We start from the raw sequence: 14,209 nt of genomic DNA on the forward strand, positions 1-14,209 counted from the left end.
CGTTGCCTCCTGCTGGGACCCAGGCCCCATGTTGTAAGGAGCCCAGGCAGCTGTGTGGAGAGGCCCGTGCAGAGGAGAACCAGTCACCAGCCAGCAGCCGGCACCAGCTTGCCAGCTGTCGCGGCCAGCCGTCGAGGAAGTGGAGCCTTTAGTCCCACTTGAGCTGTCCCAGCTGATGGCATGTGAAGCAGACGAGCTGTCACGCGGACCCTGCCCAAATGACAAAGTCATGATTGTTGTTGTTTTAAATCACTCAGATTTGGGCTAGTCTGCTATGCAGCAACACGTAATGACACAGACGGAAGTAGCGCTGTGTCTGGAACACAAAAATGAAGCCCCAGGTCTCAGCCTGGCTCCCTCAACAACAGAGCCCAGGGCAAGGGCTTGCCTGCAGCTTAGAGTTTCTTTGGGAAGTGATCCCAGGAGCAGGAATGAGGACCAAGGACAGAAAGATGGAGAAGAAGGAAAAGCCAATTAGAGAGGTGTTCCTAAGTTGTCCACCATTGCGGGTGACAGGTGCCGGAGCCCCAGAGCCTTTTGAGGAGCCACAGAGCCCTGTCCCAGAATTGCCCACCCAAGGAATTGAAAGGGAGGGGCAGTGGCCATGGCCCCACGTCCCACTGGCTAGTCCTTGCATGGGATGTGAAGCTCCCTGTACCTCCAGGATGTGCATGTGTGGAGCCCACGCCGGCTCCTGAACGTGCCCCATCCTGTGACATCACAGCAGTCCCGGGAAGCAAGCAGTCGACGTTTGGTGTACACTTGAGATGAGGTGCCGTCCATGTGAAGTGGGACGAAACCCACGTGGAACGGTTTTCTGTAGCCTTGGCTGGAATCAGAGGTGAGGCCAAGAGAGCAGGCAGTGGCTCACGAGAGGTGTCCGGGATGACACGGACCTCTGAGGAGCCTGCAGTCTCCTGCAGTCCTCAGCACATGGGAGTGGCTACTCCGTGAGCCTGTCTGGCTAGAACTGCTGTGTCTGAAGGCAGGGGTTCCTCCTGGGCTGTGAGTCCCCGTCACCCGCAATCTCCTCGTTCAGAGTTTGAAAAGTGAGTCTCCTCAAGACACCTAAGATGTCCAGCTGCTTTTGTCCTTGAAACAGGAGCTGCTGGACTGAGTCAGTGCCTCCTGTAGAGTCCTGAGCCACGCCACCAGCTTCCACCGCAGTAATAGCCTTCTGCTAACGCAGTTCCGAAGCCTTCGTCTACCTGTCTGGCCTAAACCCATTCATAGAGACATCAGAGGCCTTTGGAGTCCTCAAGAAGAAGACATAAAGGATGGTTTACGTGAGAGGCTCTGGGCACTTCCCCTGCTTTGAGGGTCCACAGAGGTGGCATTTCTAGATTCTGCTGGAAATCCGAAATCCACAGCAAGGAGAACCTACTGAGAAATGCTCTGGGATGACAGGGTCTGGATAACACAGTCTCGGTGTATTGGAGGCCTGGATCAGGTTAGAAAATCTGTGTCCCTGCTCTCACTCCAGCCCAGGCAACTTGGAACCTTGGCTGGGAGCCGTGCTGCCAAAATATGGGAGCAGGAGGACACAAGTGTCACCTGGCTCCTCATTTCAAAGATGCTGGTATTGGGAATGGCTTCTCCTCTCTTCTCTTGAGTAGGTATAAAAGAACGTTACAGAACTTTACAGAAAATTTCAGAAGGCTCTTTGGATTCTTTGGAGGACATTTCACAAGAAACACTGTGGGGAGCTCTAATGATGAACGTTAGCAGTTGACGTAAGTTTGGACACAGTGCATTTTTTGGCGGATGCCCTATTGCATGGGTAAAAGATGACGGCACTGCTGTCGGGGTAGATATTTTTCGAAGAGGGGAATGATGGTGGGTGAACTGTGCTTAGCTCTGCTCCAGGCCTCCATCTGACTTTGCATGTGCAAGTTCCCAGAGGAGAGGTTCTTCCTCGAGCCCCGAATAGTTTTCCATCTAAGAGTAGATGCTGTGGTCTCTCTCAGAATCCAGAATGAAAGGGTGGCTCATACCCAGGGTCACTGCACACATGGCAGGGGTGGCCCTGGCTGCAGGGGCTGTGCCCTCTGAGGCCATGGACGGGGTGAAAGCGCTCATGTAGGGGGTAAAAGGTTTGGGTGCTCTGTCGTGGCTTCACCCCTATTACTCAGGTAACCTTGAGCAGCCATTCCACCTGCCTGAGCCTCAGTTTCCTTATCTGTCATGGCTGAAGCATTCCTGGCCCTGCCTGTCTCGCTGACCTTAGTCAAACAGTGGTTGTGTGCACACTGGCTCACGTAGCAAACCACCAATGATGATGAGGCTGCCTCGGGGGTGGCCGGATCAGGGCAGCGACCCCTCAGTCGATCTCTCCTCTCTCTCCCCGGCTTCTCCTCGCTTCTTGTCTTCCGGCTCTCAGGCTGGAGTCACAGCTACCGTCTGCCCCGGCCTCACACAATCCCTACGGCCTCACAACTGAGAGGAAGAGAATGCTGTCGGCTTTGGGTGGAAGAATCCCAGAATCAATCATCATGGCTGGGGGTGTGGTGGGAGAGGTGAGGATGGGGCACTTTGACTGGTCTAGTTTGGGTCATGTGCCCTGCCTGGTCCAGTCTCTGTGGCCCAGGGCAATGGAGCACTGTGGCTGGTGCACTGGGGAGTGTGCTCAGCCTTTGGCTGGGAGTCCGCAGAACCACCCGGGTTGGAGCTCCTTTGGGGCACTGACTGTGTCTTTTACATCTTTACGTGCACTGGGCATGTAATGCATGTCTGTTGAACAGCTGTGGTGAGGAAGTTTCTGACACCCAGAGCTCCCTGAGTTATACACCTGCCGCAGCCTTCATGTCATGCATCCCATCCAAGAGCCTCTCCTTTAGTCAGCTGCCCACTAGGGTCCTGCATTAGCACGGAGTGCCTCGGGAGTGGGGATCTTGTCTGGCTTGTTTCTGTGGAGTCCCCAGTGCCTAACTGTGTCTGGTACACATAAAGGGGTCAATTAACACTTGTGACATGAACGAGTGAGTGAACAACCGTCTCTGAAGCACAGGGTCTTTGTGGAAGGAAGGAGTTCGAATCCGTCATTTCAAATTGTTCGTCACCTTCCCTCTGTCCCTCTTCTGTCCTCGTTTCTACTTTCTGTCCCTCTGGGGCAGTGGTGACTTACGTACACCCAACAACCGATGATAAGCAAATTTCTGCTCCGTCTGTTTGGTTGTTGGTTTGTTTTAAATCTGGAGAAAATGTTGCTTTCACCAGGAGCTAAGATCTACTAACATTTATGTTTGTATTATCACCTTAGAAACAAGTATTTTTAACTTTAATGATGAACTTTTTTTGAATCTCCGATAATATTTGCAATATTAATAGGTGTTTCACCTGCAACAGAATGAATTTCCAGAAGCTTCATTTGCCTGAATTGGATGAAAAAAGTGAACTCTTATTGGAATTGACTGATTTATCTATTGATGCACCTGATTACACTATTAAAAAACGGGCTCATTCAACCACATACATAGCTACCCGACAAGCCCCTGCCGCTCTGTTTTCAGCTTGTGTGCTAGAAAACGTATAACTTGTGACAAAGAACAAGATGGATTTTGAACAGCCACCTGATCGATTGTCCCGTGCGTGTTAAACTGTGGGCTCTGGACGGTCTTCTGAAAGCTCCTGCTCACGTTTGAAGCTGATGCTGAGGCTTCTTGAGCAGACTGGTGCCTTGATTTTTCGGTAGCCAATGACATTGCTATGTGCATTAGTCCATTTCTGTTGCTTAAAACAGAAATACCTGAAACTGGGTAATTTGTAAAGAAACAGTATTTATTGCTTGCAGTTTTGCAGGCTGAAAAGTCCAAAGTCCAGGAAACACATCTGGCAAGGGCCTTGTTCTTGGTGGTGACTCTCTACAGTGACAAAGGGTGTCACATGTCAGATGGCTGAGCAAGAGAGAGCTGACCCACTCACTTGCTGTCCTTGTAAAACCATCAGAACCAGGCCCAGTACTCCATGAATGGATCAATCCATTCACTAGGGTACAGTCCTCACAATCTAATCACCTCTCAAAGGCCCCACCTTTCAATTACTATAATAGGATGCCCCAACCTCTTAGCACTGTCGCAGTGGGGACTAAGTTTCAGTGAATTTGGGGGGACATTCAACGCACAGCACTGTGGTTCTCCTGGCACATGGTAAACGCAGATAACCACTTCGTGCATGTTACAGTGTTCTCATTAACTTTCTTGAAAAAGAGAAAGTCAGGATACACACTTACATTTTCATTACTCATGAACTTTCTTGTTGAACTCATTGCTACCAAAAGGTTTTATAGACAAATGAAAATGCCTTAGCAAACAAGATAAATAAGTAGCTGCAGATGTGACACAGTACCTGGCAAAGTCACTGTGGCAGGGCTGCACGGGCTCTTCTCCGTGAGCTCTGCAGCAGGACTCCTGAGTTCTAACTCCTGCACGGGCTGCATGTTCCTGGATCGTCTGTCCTACTTTCCCCATTGACCCCAGAGCCTGGAGGCCTGGTGGCTTCAAGCCCCTGATGGTGGCACATGTGGCCAAGGCACTGAGAAGCTGGTGGGAGCACAGCACTGGCCCTTCTCCCAGTGCCGCATCATGGGAAGAGTTGGCTGTCCTCACTGCCTGCATTTCAGTGTTGCAGGGAGGGCCCCCAAGAGGGACTCACTGAGTCAAGAAAGGTAGGGAGAGGCAGGTCGGCCTCACCGTTCCAGACCCAGTCTGAGCACAGGTGGGAATTGTGCACTGCACAACATATGCTCCCACCACGACGTTCACACACGACAAGTGCAGTCGTGGCAAAGGCTGGACTACAGGTGGAGACCCGCCAACCTATCCTGGCTTCTGTGAAAGCACGTCTCAGTCAGACTCCAAACCATGGCAAGTCTGGGACAGACACTGAAGCAGGCCCAACACTGGGACAATAGGAGTCACCGAGGACTGCCCTGGGCAAACAAGCACATGTGGTAACTTCATCCTCGGGCTATGGTGGGTGTTCTGGTCTCAGACCTGGTTTTGGGCAGTTTCTCAGTTCGGGGTCTCCACACCATGTGGTGTAGGAGTTTAGGCCACTCGTGAGTGTGGGGCACGGGAGGGAGGTCTGCAGTCCCAGAGTCGACTCGGGGTCATCAGAGTCTGCCATAAGGAGGCTGCTCCGTGCTGCCTCCTCGGGGGGTGGGAGGGGATCCCCCTGTCACCGTTCTTGGCTTGAGGTAGACAGCCCAGTTCTAGCCGCCATACTGTGTGGACCTGGGGCCTTAACTCCTGGCCCCGAGAGGCCTTGAATCCATGTGCGGCTGTGTCTTCCCCCCTCATTTCTGACCCCTTGTGACTCCCCAACACCTGCTTCCTGCCTTCATAAATGAAACTCAGCTGCATGTAAAATAGATACCTAAAAAGCAAGATAAACAGGACTTCTACAGGTTTGCATAGGTCCTGAGGGGGAGGGCGGCATCCCATGCCGGCTCAGTTACCTGAAATCCAGCACTGCTGACAGCCTCACCTTTGGAAGGGCCTCGAGTTTCAGGGGGTGCCCTCAACCCTGCCTCCCAGACACCAAGCCCCCAGGTCTGCTCTGCCGGTCAGTGGCTGTGGGGATGTTGGTCTTCCTGCTGAACGGGGAGATCTTGAGGACAGAATGTCATAGCACCAGGCTGTGCCCAGCAGAAGGGTACCTAGGGAAGGGGGCAGGACAGACTCCCACCCCATCATTGTGGAAGAGCCTACAACTTCGCTTTTGCCGCTGGCTGATTAGATGCCGCAGTGAGCTGTGTTTACACCTGAGGAGTGTGATAAGCTTCGCTGTACCTCTTGGGACAGAGGAAGGAGGTTCCAGGCTTTAATTTTTTTTATCCATCCATTCATTCATTAATTTATTCATCTTCCACTTTGTAAAGATTTTTTAACATCCACATCTACTGTGTTTTAGCCACACAGCGTATGTAGATATTTAAAGAAGTGTTTATGGAGGGGAGGATGGATGGATGGATGGATGGATGAATGAATGAAAACTTTAAGACACACCTGGAACCTCCTACCTCTGTCCCAAGAGGTACTGGGAAGTTTATCAAACTTCTCAGGTTTAAACACACCCGGCTACGACATCAAGGCTAGATGGGGAAAGAGTCTGAGGTTTGGCTCCGGGGGAGACTCCCTCCCTGGCCAGGGCCCTCCTGTCCCTGGGCTTCTCCTGAGGGCTGCAGAGAGCTTCAGAGAGCCCTCTGCAGGGCTGCCTCTCTCCAAACCCAGCCCGGCCTCCAAAGGCAGCTGGCTTTGCCTGGGAAAACAGAGACCAGGCACACCTTAGCTGGCATGACCTAGACAGTGGCTGTGGCAAAAATAATGACGACTTGGAGTGCGGCACCGTGGCCTGTCTCATCACAAGCAAGGGCGCGGCAGACACATGGCAGAGGTGGGAGAGAGGCAGCATGTGGGGACCAACTTTCTGCCCAGATTACGGGGGCCACAGTCACCTGTCAAATCAACAGCCACAGGACTTGTGCTGCTGTCTGCAGGTGGGGCGCTGTGCCCCCAGGAAAGATGCAGAAACAAGAGCCCTGAGCACTGAGTTCCAGGCCTGGTTCCTCTGTCCCTCCCTGAACTTTGATGCCCCTCACACTTGAGAAGAGCAGACCTGCCTCGTCACTCTCCTAGGACATTACAGTGAGGAAGGGACCTTACACACCAGCCCACAACCCCCCACCCCCTTGACAGAAGAGGTTGCTGGGGCCCAGAGATGGAAGGGACTCGGGTAAAGTCACACAGCAGCCCAGCAGCTCAAAGCCAGGTCTCTGACCTGCAGGGCAGCAAGTGGTCCCTGCCTCAGTCTAACAGCACAGATTCTCATGGAAGAAAGTTTTCTGGAGGGTTCTCTAGCAGGGAGACTGCATGTGGTCAATCCCACTGTAAAAATCTCAGCAATAAACAGAATGCTGGGACCCACGCTAGTGACAGAACTGCCGTGTTAGTGGAGGGGCTCGCTGGTGTCCAGGGCCACCCCGACTCTTACCTCTTATGCCCACTGGTGCCCTGTCTTTGGTGGAGCCCAGGCTCTGTCAGCAAGTGCCCTCTGACTGCCCACCGGGAGCAGAGCCCTGTGCGTGGCGGAGGAGGACCACCTTCTCCTGCCCGCGGGGATAATGTGCTCGGATAGGATTTTCAGGTGGGAGGCGATGGTTCCCAACACAAAGACAGATGGCGAGCATTACTTGGGTTCTTTTAATCACTGGAAGCCTCTGACCTGTCGCGTGCTGAGCACACCACCCAATGCTCTCACGGTGGCTCTTCCTCAGGCAGACTGTCACCGCCGGTCACCAGGGCTTCCGTTTCTCTGCTTTTGCTCTCTTTCCCTTGCTGGCTTTGTGGGACTTAGGAGATTCATCTTGGCCTGGTTGGCCAGTGACTGGGGGAGGGAAGGGGATAGGAGCGTTGAGATTTAAAATCTTCTTCTGAAGTTTCAGGTCCAAAATCTCAAAGGCTGTCCGGACCTCACACTGCAGCAATTCCTTCAGACACTCGACCTGGCTGCGAACAGCCTCGTGGACGAGCTCCTCCACCTGCTGGAAGAAGCCGGGGTGGTGAGCAGGGCTCCGGGGGAGTCTGCAGATGGAGGCCCTGCCCCGGGTGCACTGCTCAGCTCAGTCCTGGTCCTGTGTGCGAGGACACATAGCCACTCCCCAGTCTTGTCCACCCTCCCCTGTGCCCCAGGACTTGCAGGGGCTCCCAGGGGCTCCCAGGGCTGCATGAATCCACTCCCTCGACCTCTGGCTTCTGGTTGAGTTCAGCCACCAGGAGGTCTCGGCGGGAGATGGGAGGGTGGGTCCCTCCTCCTGACCAGCTGAGGGCTGGCCAGGGCCGAGGTCCTCCACCCATGGCCACACTTCCAGTCCCGCGGCCATCACGTCTTCTCCTCTCTCCTCGGGCCCAGGGTGGCCTCCCTGTCTGAGGTGTCCTTTCTCCTTCACATGGTGCTGTCATCGGCCTGTCCCCCCCCCAGGGGCTCTCCCTCCCGGTCAGCGCAGGCCACGTCTGAATGTCTGAAGACCACCTCCCCGTCCTCACTCTCCCAGCTCAACCTTCTAGTGCCTGGCCTCACGGGAGGGGACAGGGGAATCACTTCAGAGAGCAGGTGTGTCCCCCAACCAGCTGGCCACCATCTGCCATGTGGGACAGGAGACCCTCTCTGTCTACCTCATCAGAATCATGGCCCCGTGGAGCCCTGGAGACACGGGTTTGTAGCTGTGTTTCCCAAGTTCCCTGCCTGAGCGACCAAACAGCAGCAGTTTCTGCATGTCCAGGGCTGTTGGGGACGCACTGCTTGGAGTTCCCAGTTGCCTGAGATTTCATATTTTAACTTACAATTCCATGCAAAATCATACATTTGCCCCAGATTATCTCCCTTAGTTGTTCTTACATAAAAATAATGTTTCTCCTCTTAATCTTTGGGGAAGTTTGTGCTCCGAGAGGATGCGTCCTGTTTACCCCATAGCGTTGAGTGTCCCGCTCAGTGCGGGGCACACAGGGGAGGGGCTCGGGCCATGACCAAATAGGGACCAGCAGCAACATGCGGGGGGCTAGGAGTGGAGTTGCAGGGGCCGGCAAGAGCAGCTGTGGAGTGCGAGGCAGCTCCCCGCCCAGGCCTGGCCCACTGTCCCAGAGCAAGACCCCCCACAGGGAGCTGGAGACTAGCCTTTTGTTGGGTCCCCATTGGCTGTGTAAATGCACTAGGATTATGTGGCATCCTGATGCACTATTTATCCAGAGACTTCACCATAGGTGAGTGTCATCCATTCTGTGGTGTTAAGTGTTCTTTGCAGATTTTCCAACGTTTATACACACACATGTGCGCGCGCGCACACACACACACACACACACACACACACTTGTCTCTGTGTTCAAAGATGACACAGCAGTGCTGAGGACAGTGCTATGTGCAGCTACAAACCTAATTTAGACTCAGCCTGGCCCTCAAGAAGTCGGCTGCCCTGGGGCCAGGCTAGTCACAGGATGGAAGACACTGGCAGCTGGAGCCCAGTGGTCTTTAGGGCAGCCAATGTCTCAGACCCACACAGCAGGCTTTCCTAGGTCCTCCCTGGGCCAGCAGCCCCTCCCCTGCTCACAGCATCCCATCCTCATCCCTGAGCTGTCCCCAAGTCCCTGCTTCCTCCATCCTCCCCTGGCCTTGATGGACACTGGTTCTGGGAGACTCTGTGGTTCTCTGGAGCCTGGGGACTTTTTCCTGCCTCACTTAGTGGAATCTGTCACCTCTTGAAGACACAGTGGGAAGCACTTGGACTTTGGGGTCAGCCAGGCCTTGGTCCAAATGCAAACTCTGCCACACACAAGCTTGTGACCACAGGCAAGTTGATTAAGTTCTCTGAGCCACAGTGGTCTCAGCAATAGAGTGGGGGTACACATTTCCTCTTTGCAGGGTGTTGCGTGACCACATGCATGCCAAGCCCGTAGTAGACACACGATTCCTGTCTGGGACCTTCTGCGCCTCCCACACGTGTAGACGACGAGGCCTGTGCATGTCTCAGCAGGAGCAGGTGCTCATGTGCTGGGCGGGTGGCGCTTACCTCTCTCTTCAGGAGCTGGCGGGGCTGTGTGGGCACGTCCTCGAATGCCTTCCACAGCGTGTGCTCCTGCTGCAGGCACAGAGCCTCCTTCAGCAGCAGCATGTTGGCATGCTTCTGCACCTCGGCCATCCCAAGCTCAGCCACCTGCTGCTCGTGCCTCCAGACGTCCCTGTCCATGCCCTTGGCCAGCGGCAGGGGCTGGGGTGGCGTGCACACCTCCAGCTGGGTGACAGTCAGGGTGACGTCCTGGTCCTGGCTCAGGACATACTGGTAGAGTTTGTAGTGGCGGATGAAGGTGTTGTGGAAGTAGTCGCAGAGGGCCAGCAGGTGGGTGGTGTTGAGCTGCCTCTGGTAGTCTCTGAGCTTGTTCCCCAGGATTGTCACGGCCTCAGTGATGCTGCAGCCTGCAGGCACAGAGGGCCAGGCACAGAGTGTGAATGAGGCAAAGCTGCATTAATAGCCAATCAATACAGGCTCTGAACCCAGGTAGTGTGACCCCAGAGCACTGGTCCTAACTGCGAGTCTACATTCCCAGTCCTTCACTCCTGAAAGCTATGGAGTTTATCATGTTTCCCTTTTCACCTCGGCTTTCAGGGAGCTCAGAGCTGATTTCATGCAGTAACTTAGATTTATTCTATTTTTTTCCTTGTATGCTTACCCACTCCCTGCCTGCATTTTGTCTTTTAATGTCTGTTTTAAAGACTTACTCTAGCTGTGCTTTTTATTGTTTCCACTTCAAACACTTCAGGGAGGAGACGAGGGCATGAGGAAGGGACTCAGATAAGAAGGGGTGTGAGATGACTGGAGATTGCTAAGTGAGTACCTGCGGTAGTGCAGAGGGTCAGCGGAGGTAGCACTGTGGATGAAGCTCCTCCAGGTCCCCCACCTCCCCTCCCCTCCCATCCTCTGCCCTCCTCTCCCATTCACACTTCCTGCTCACAGCTCCTCCAGGAGCTCGGCACCAGGGTCAGGAGGCAGGCGGTGCACAGCATGTGACCAGGACTTGACAGAGTAGGTGGTTCCTGGAGGGTCCTGGTGAGCAGACCGCAGGCAGAGATGTGCAAGTCAAGGGGAAGTGAGAAAGCAGGTGGTTCTCACTCAGATGCTGTCCCTGACATGCACGTGACCTTGGCCGGGTGTCCCCACTCATTCCTGAGTGCCACCTCTGCAGACTGGAGCTTGGGTCAGGTGACTGCCACGTCATGAGCTTTTGGGAATTCCACGGTTCCATCTACTGGTGATGGGGATAACGTGTGGGGTGCAGGGCCTGGCTTGTCTGCAGACCCCCTTGTCTCCTCCATGTGAGCCCCCCATGGGGCCCTAGCGGCATCTCCCACCCCAGCCGACTGTTCCAGGCCCCTGCAGGAGGGACTGTTGTGGCCCGGCACACACACATGTCTGTGAAGTGCTCCTGCCCCTGGTTCTAGGCTCACCCCGAGCTCCTCCCGGAGACTGTCGTCTTGGCCCTGCATGAGAATATTTACTTTAATTTCCCAGAGTACCCAGAAAGTGAGACATCACTGTCCTAGAAAAATGTTAGGAGAGGGGGCACCTCACTGGCAGGAAGCTCTCAGCCTCTGCCGCCCCTGGGACCACGAAGACCACCTGGCTCCAGGTGCCCTGGTGCCCTTTCTTGTCCAGTTCTCCACTCTCAGAGCCACCCATGTGCGCGAGACTTCTCTACCACAGGGACCGCCAGCACTCAGCAAGAGTGTCTCCACAGGGAACACTGTGAGGTGAGTGAGTTGTTCCTAAGGGGCCAGGGATGCCGCACGGCCCCACATGGGGGGCATGGGCCTGGGGTCCAGAGGCGGGTGCTGCGCGACCTCACATGCTTTTCTGAGCAGCTCTGGTAGGTCCCCAACCCTCACCGTGAGCAATGCATTCTCGACGGGGCAAACGCTGGTTTTCTGGGGCCACAACGTCTCAGGTGTTACAGTGGTTTGTGGCCGCCAAAGCTTGCGCCTGCCCAGCAGAATCCTGCTCCCCAGTGCTCAGTTTCTCTCTCCAGGTTTCCTCCAGGATCACACTTATGTCCCGGGTGGTGACAGGGAGGGCCTGGGCCCAGCAGGAGCTGCAGGCTGTGGCTCCAGGCTGGCCTGTGTTCCAGAATCTCCTGGAGCTTTCTAAACATACAGACCCCTCCCTCCGTGTACACACGTGCCCAACCACCTCAGCAGAGGAAGTGCTGGCCCCGGGGGACTGCCGTGGGAATGGGGGCCTTGGAACTGATCAGAGGATGAGCCAGGTTGGGCCAAGAGAGTAGTCACTGATGCGGGCCCCTGAGTAACAGACAGCGCCACCGGCTGGAGGATGGAGCTGAGTGACGGAGTCGCACCTGCCCTGGTGCCCGGTCCCCCCTGCATCAGTGACATGACGGCTGGAGCCCCTCCTGTGGGCGTGAGCTTCCTGCTGCTCAGATTGGGTGGACATTGTGTTTTGTTCCTTTTTGCTCTTGGAGAGCGGTCGTTCAGGGTGACACAGAATACATCTCTGCTTCTCAGGACACGTGCGCATCAATAATTACATAACAAAGAGGAGGACGCCACATGCGAGTGGGTGCCCAGGCTCGGGCAAGACCCAGCAGAGAGGTACAGAGGAGCCGAAGTGGGGGGCACAGTGAGATCAGGTGGGTGCTTGCACTGGGAGGTGCCCTTGGCCCAGGACCTGGGCGGGGGGGGGGGACGCTGAAGCCTGATTGGGGAGCACAGTGAGGTGCTGTCGTGGGTCCTAGTCAAAGACAACTCTGGCCTAGCCCCGAGTTTCTGGGAGGCAAAGCTGGCCTGGGGACTGGGCTGGGGACAGAAGGGCTGGAGGTCTGCGGAGTGGGCGGAGCAGCTCAGGAAGGACACACGTACCAGAGGAACGAACTGGACTGTGTCACGGAGCCCTAGGATGTCCAAGGATGGGCTTCAGTGCTGTCTGGAACCCCCTGGACTTGTATCCAGAGTCCTGCATGCATGGTTTTTTCCTGGGTGGAATGACCCTAGAGCGAATCATCAAATTCCTCAAAGTTAAGAGCCACAGCAAAGAGCTGCAGAGCTGCTCCCAGGTGTCAGGAGAGAAGGGAGAGGTCAGGCAGGAGCTTCAGAGGGACGGTGGTGCCCACGTGGAGGATGGCAGGGAGTCCCAGAGTGGGGCGGGTGTGAGGTCTTCACTCCTAGTAATCAGAGCCGGACTCCAGGTCTGTGTGGAGGTGACAGTGTGTGATCTTCACGAGGTGGCTCAGTGTGGCATCTCTGGGTTCCTCCTCCGGCCTGGCCCCTGGTCCTCTCTGTCTAGCCCCTGCAGCCACTCATAGAGCCTGGACTGAAGCAGGACATCTGCAAGGTCGTGGGGTTGCATGCTCTTGGGAAGAGTCTATAAGTGCCATCCTGCAGGACACCCTACTATGAGCAGGGCTGTGGCCCTACCATGAGCTTGTGCCAGGCCAGTAGGGAAGGGACCCTGGGCTGAATGCTACCTCTCAGCCCAGGAGCATCTTTTGGCCAGTCCTGGGTCTCAGCAGAGCCTGCCCAAAGCTGGCCCACAAGACGCACTTTCTCCGCCTCCAGACCACGCTCCCTGAACCCTGGCTTGAAGAGTCCCGGTGACTCAGAAAGCGGAGGGATTAAGTCGCAGGCAGATGCCGCTGGCTGCTGGGCGGACAGACCTGTGCCTGCAAGTTGCTCTTCAGTAACAGGGAGCGGCCGTCATTTGAATTGGCTCTCGGGAACTTCCTGAAGATGGTCCCCAAGCCCCTGGAGGCCAGCACCTGTGAGGGGACATGGCTCGGGTGGAGGCGGAGAGGAATGAGGAGGGCAGAGCGGGGAGGCTCTGCGGTGACACCGGTCACTCAGCATCAGGGCAAAAAGGCGCTGGGCTGGACAGGGAGCTCTGGGCCTACAGTGCCCCTCACACGGGGTGGGCGTGGGCCAGAGGGAGAGGACCGGCCACATCCAGGGGGTTAGAAATGGTGCAGAGGCTGCTCCTTCTGGTGGGTGTGAGGGGGAGGACCCCAGTGCCGCCAGTGCCCCGTGACAAACCAGTTTGGTTGCCCCCATCTTGGCTCCAAGGGGAGGAACCTAGTCAGGCTACAGCCTGGCCTGACCTATCTTTCTCAATCCCTGAGCACCCGCCAGGGCTGGCCACCCCCACCCAGCCCCATCCTGCATCCCCAGCGCTGCCCCCTGCCCCCCTTTCTGCTCTCAGGTAGGCTCCCCCGAGGCGCCAATGACTGTGCCTGTTCAGGAGAGGTGTTTTCCTCTTGGTTAGGCAAGGGCCACGCAGGCTGTCAAGCCCCTCCAGCTCCGTGTGGCAGGTGGAGAGGCCTCTGCTCTTTACCCGTGAGAGACACTGAGGCTCAGAGAGGCTGACGGATTTGCCTAGGGGCACGCAGCTGGGGAGTGGCCAAGCTGCAATTCAGTCCCTGCTGTCCAGCTCTCACTGGCTTTGGGCTTCTTTGCAGACCTGGGAGGTGGACATTGAAGGGCTCCCAGCTGTCCCCATCACAGTTCTGCAAAGGATGGTCTGAAATAGGTATCATATCAAAACGAACGCTCCACAGCTGGAGACCTTGGAGACAGGCTGGGTCCAAGGAGATTAAACAGTCTGAATGTGCTAATGGCCAGCAGATCACCAGGAAGGGCTGTGTGGACACGGTGCTGCCCA

At 55.6% G+C, this 14,209-nt stretch overlaps 1 protein-coding gene across 1 annotated transcript in view; it reads right to left on the minus strand.

Moving 5' to 3' along the window:
- Positions 1–7,291: 7,291 nt before the first annotated feature.
- Positions 7,292–14,209, minus strand: part of LOC103589948 (chromosome unknown open reading frame, human C8orf74) — a 22,294-nt gene continuing 15,376 nt past the window's right edge. The window contains exons 3-4 of the mRNA XM_008572045.1: positions 9,560–9,963; positions 7,292–7,540 (exon numbers count right to left, since the gene is read on the minus strand). Coding sequence (XP_008570267.1) covers positions 7,292–7,540; positions 9,560–9,963 — 653 coding nt within the window. The remainder of the gene's footprint in view (positions 7,541–9,559; positions 9,964–14,209) is intronic.

The sequence above is a fragment of the Galeopterus variegatus genome, unplaced genomic scaffold (genome assembly GCF_000696425.1).
Source record: "Galeopterus variegatus unplaced genomic scaffold, G_variegatus-3.0.2 Scaffold748, whole genome shotgun sequence".
NCBI classification, from domain to species: Eukaryota; Metazoa; Chordata; class Mammalia; order Dermoptera; family Cynocephalidae; genus Galeopterus; species Galeopterus variegatus.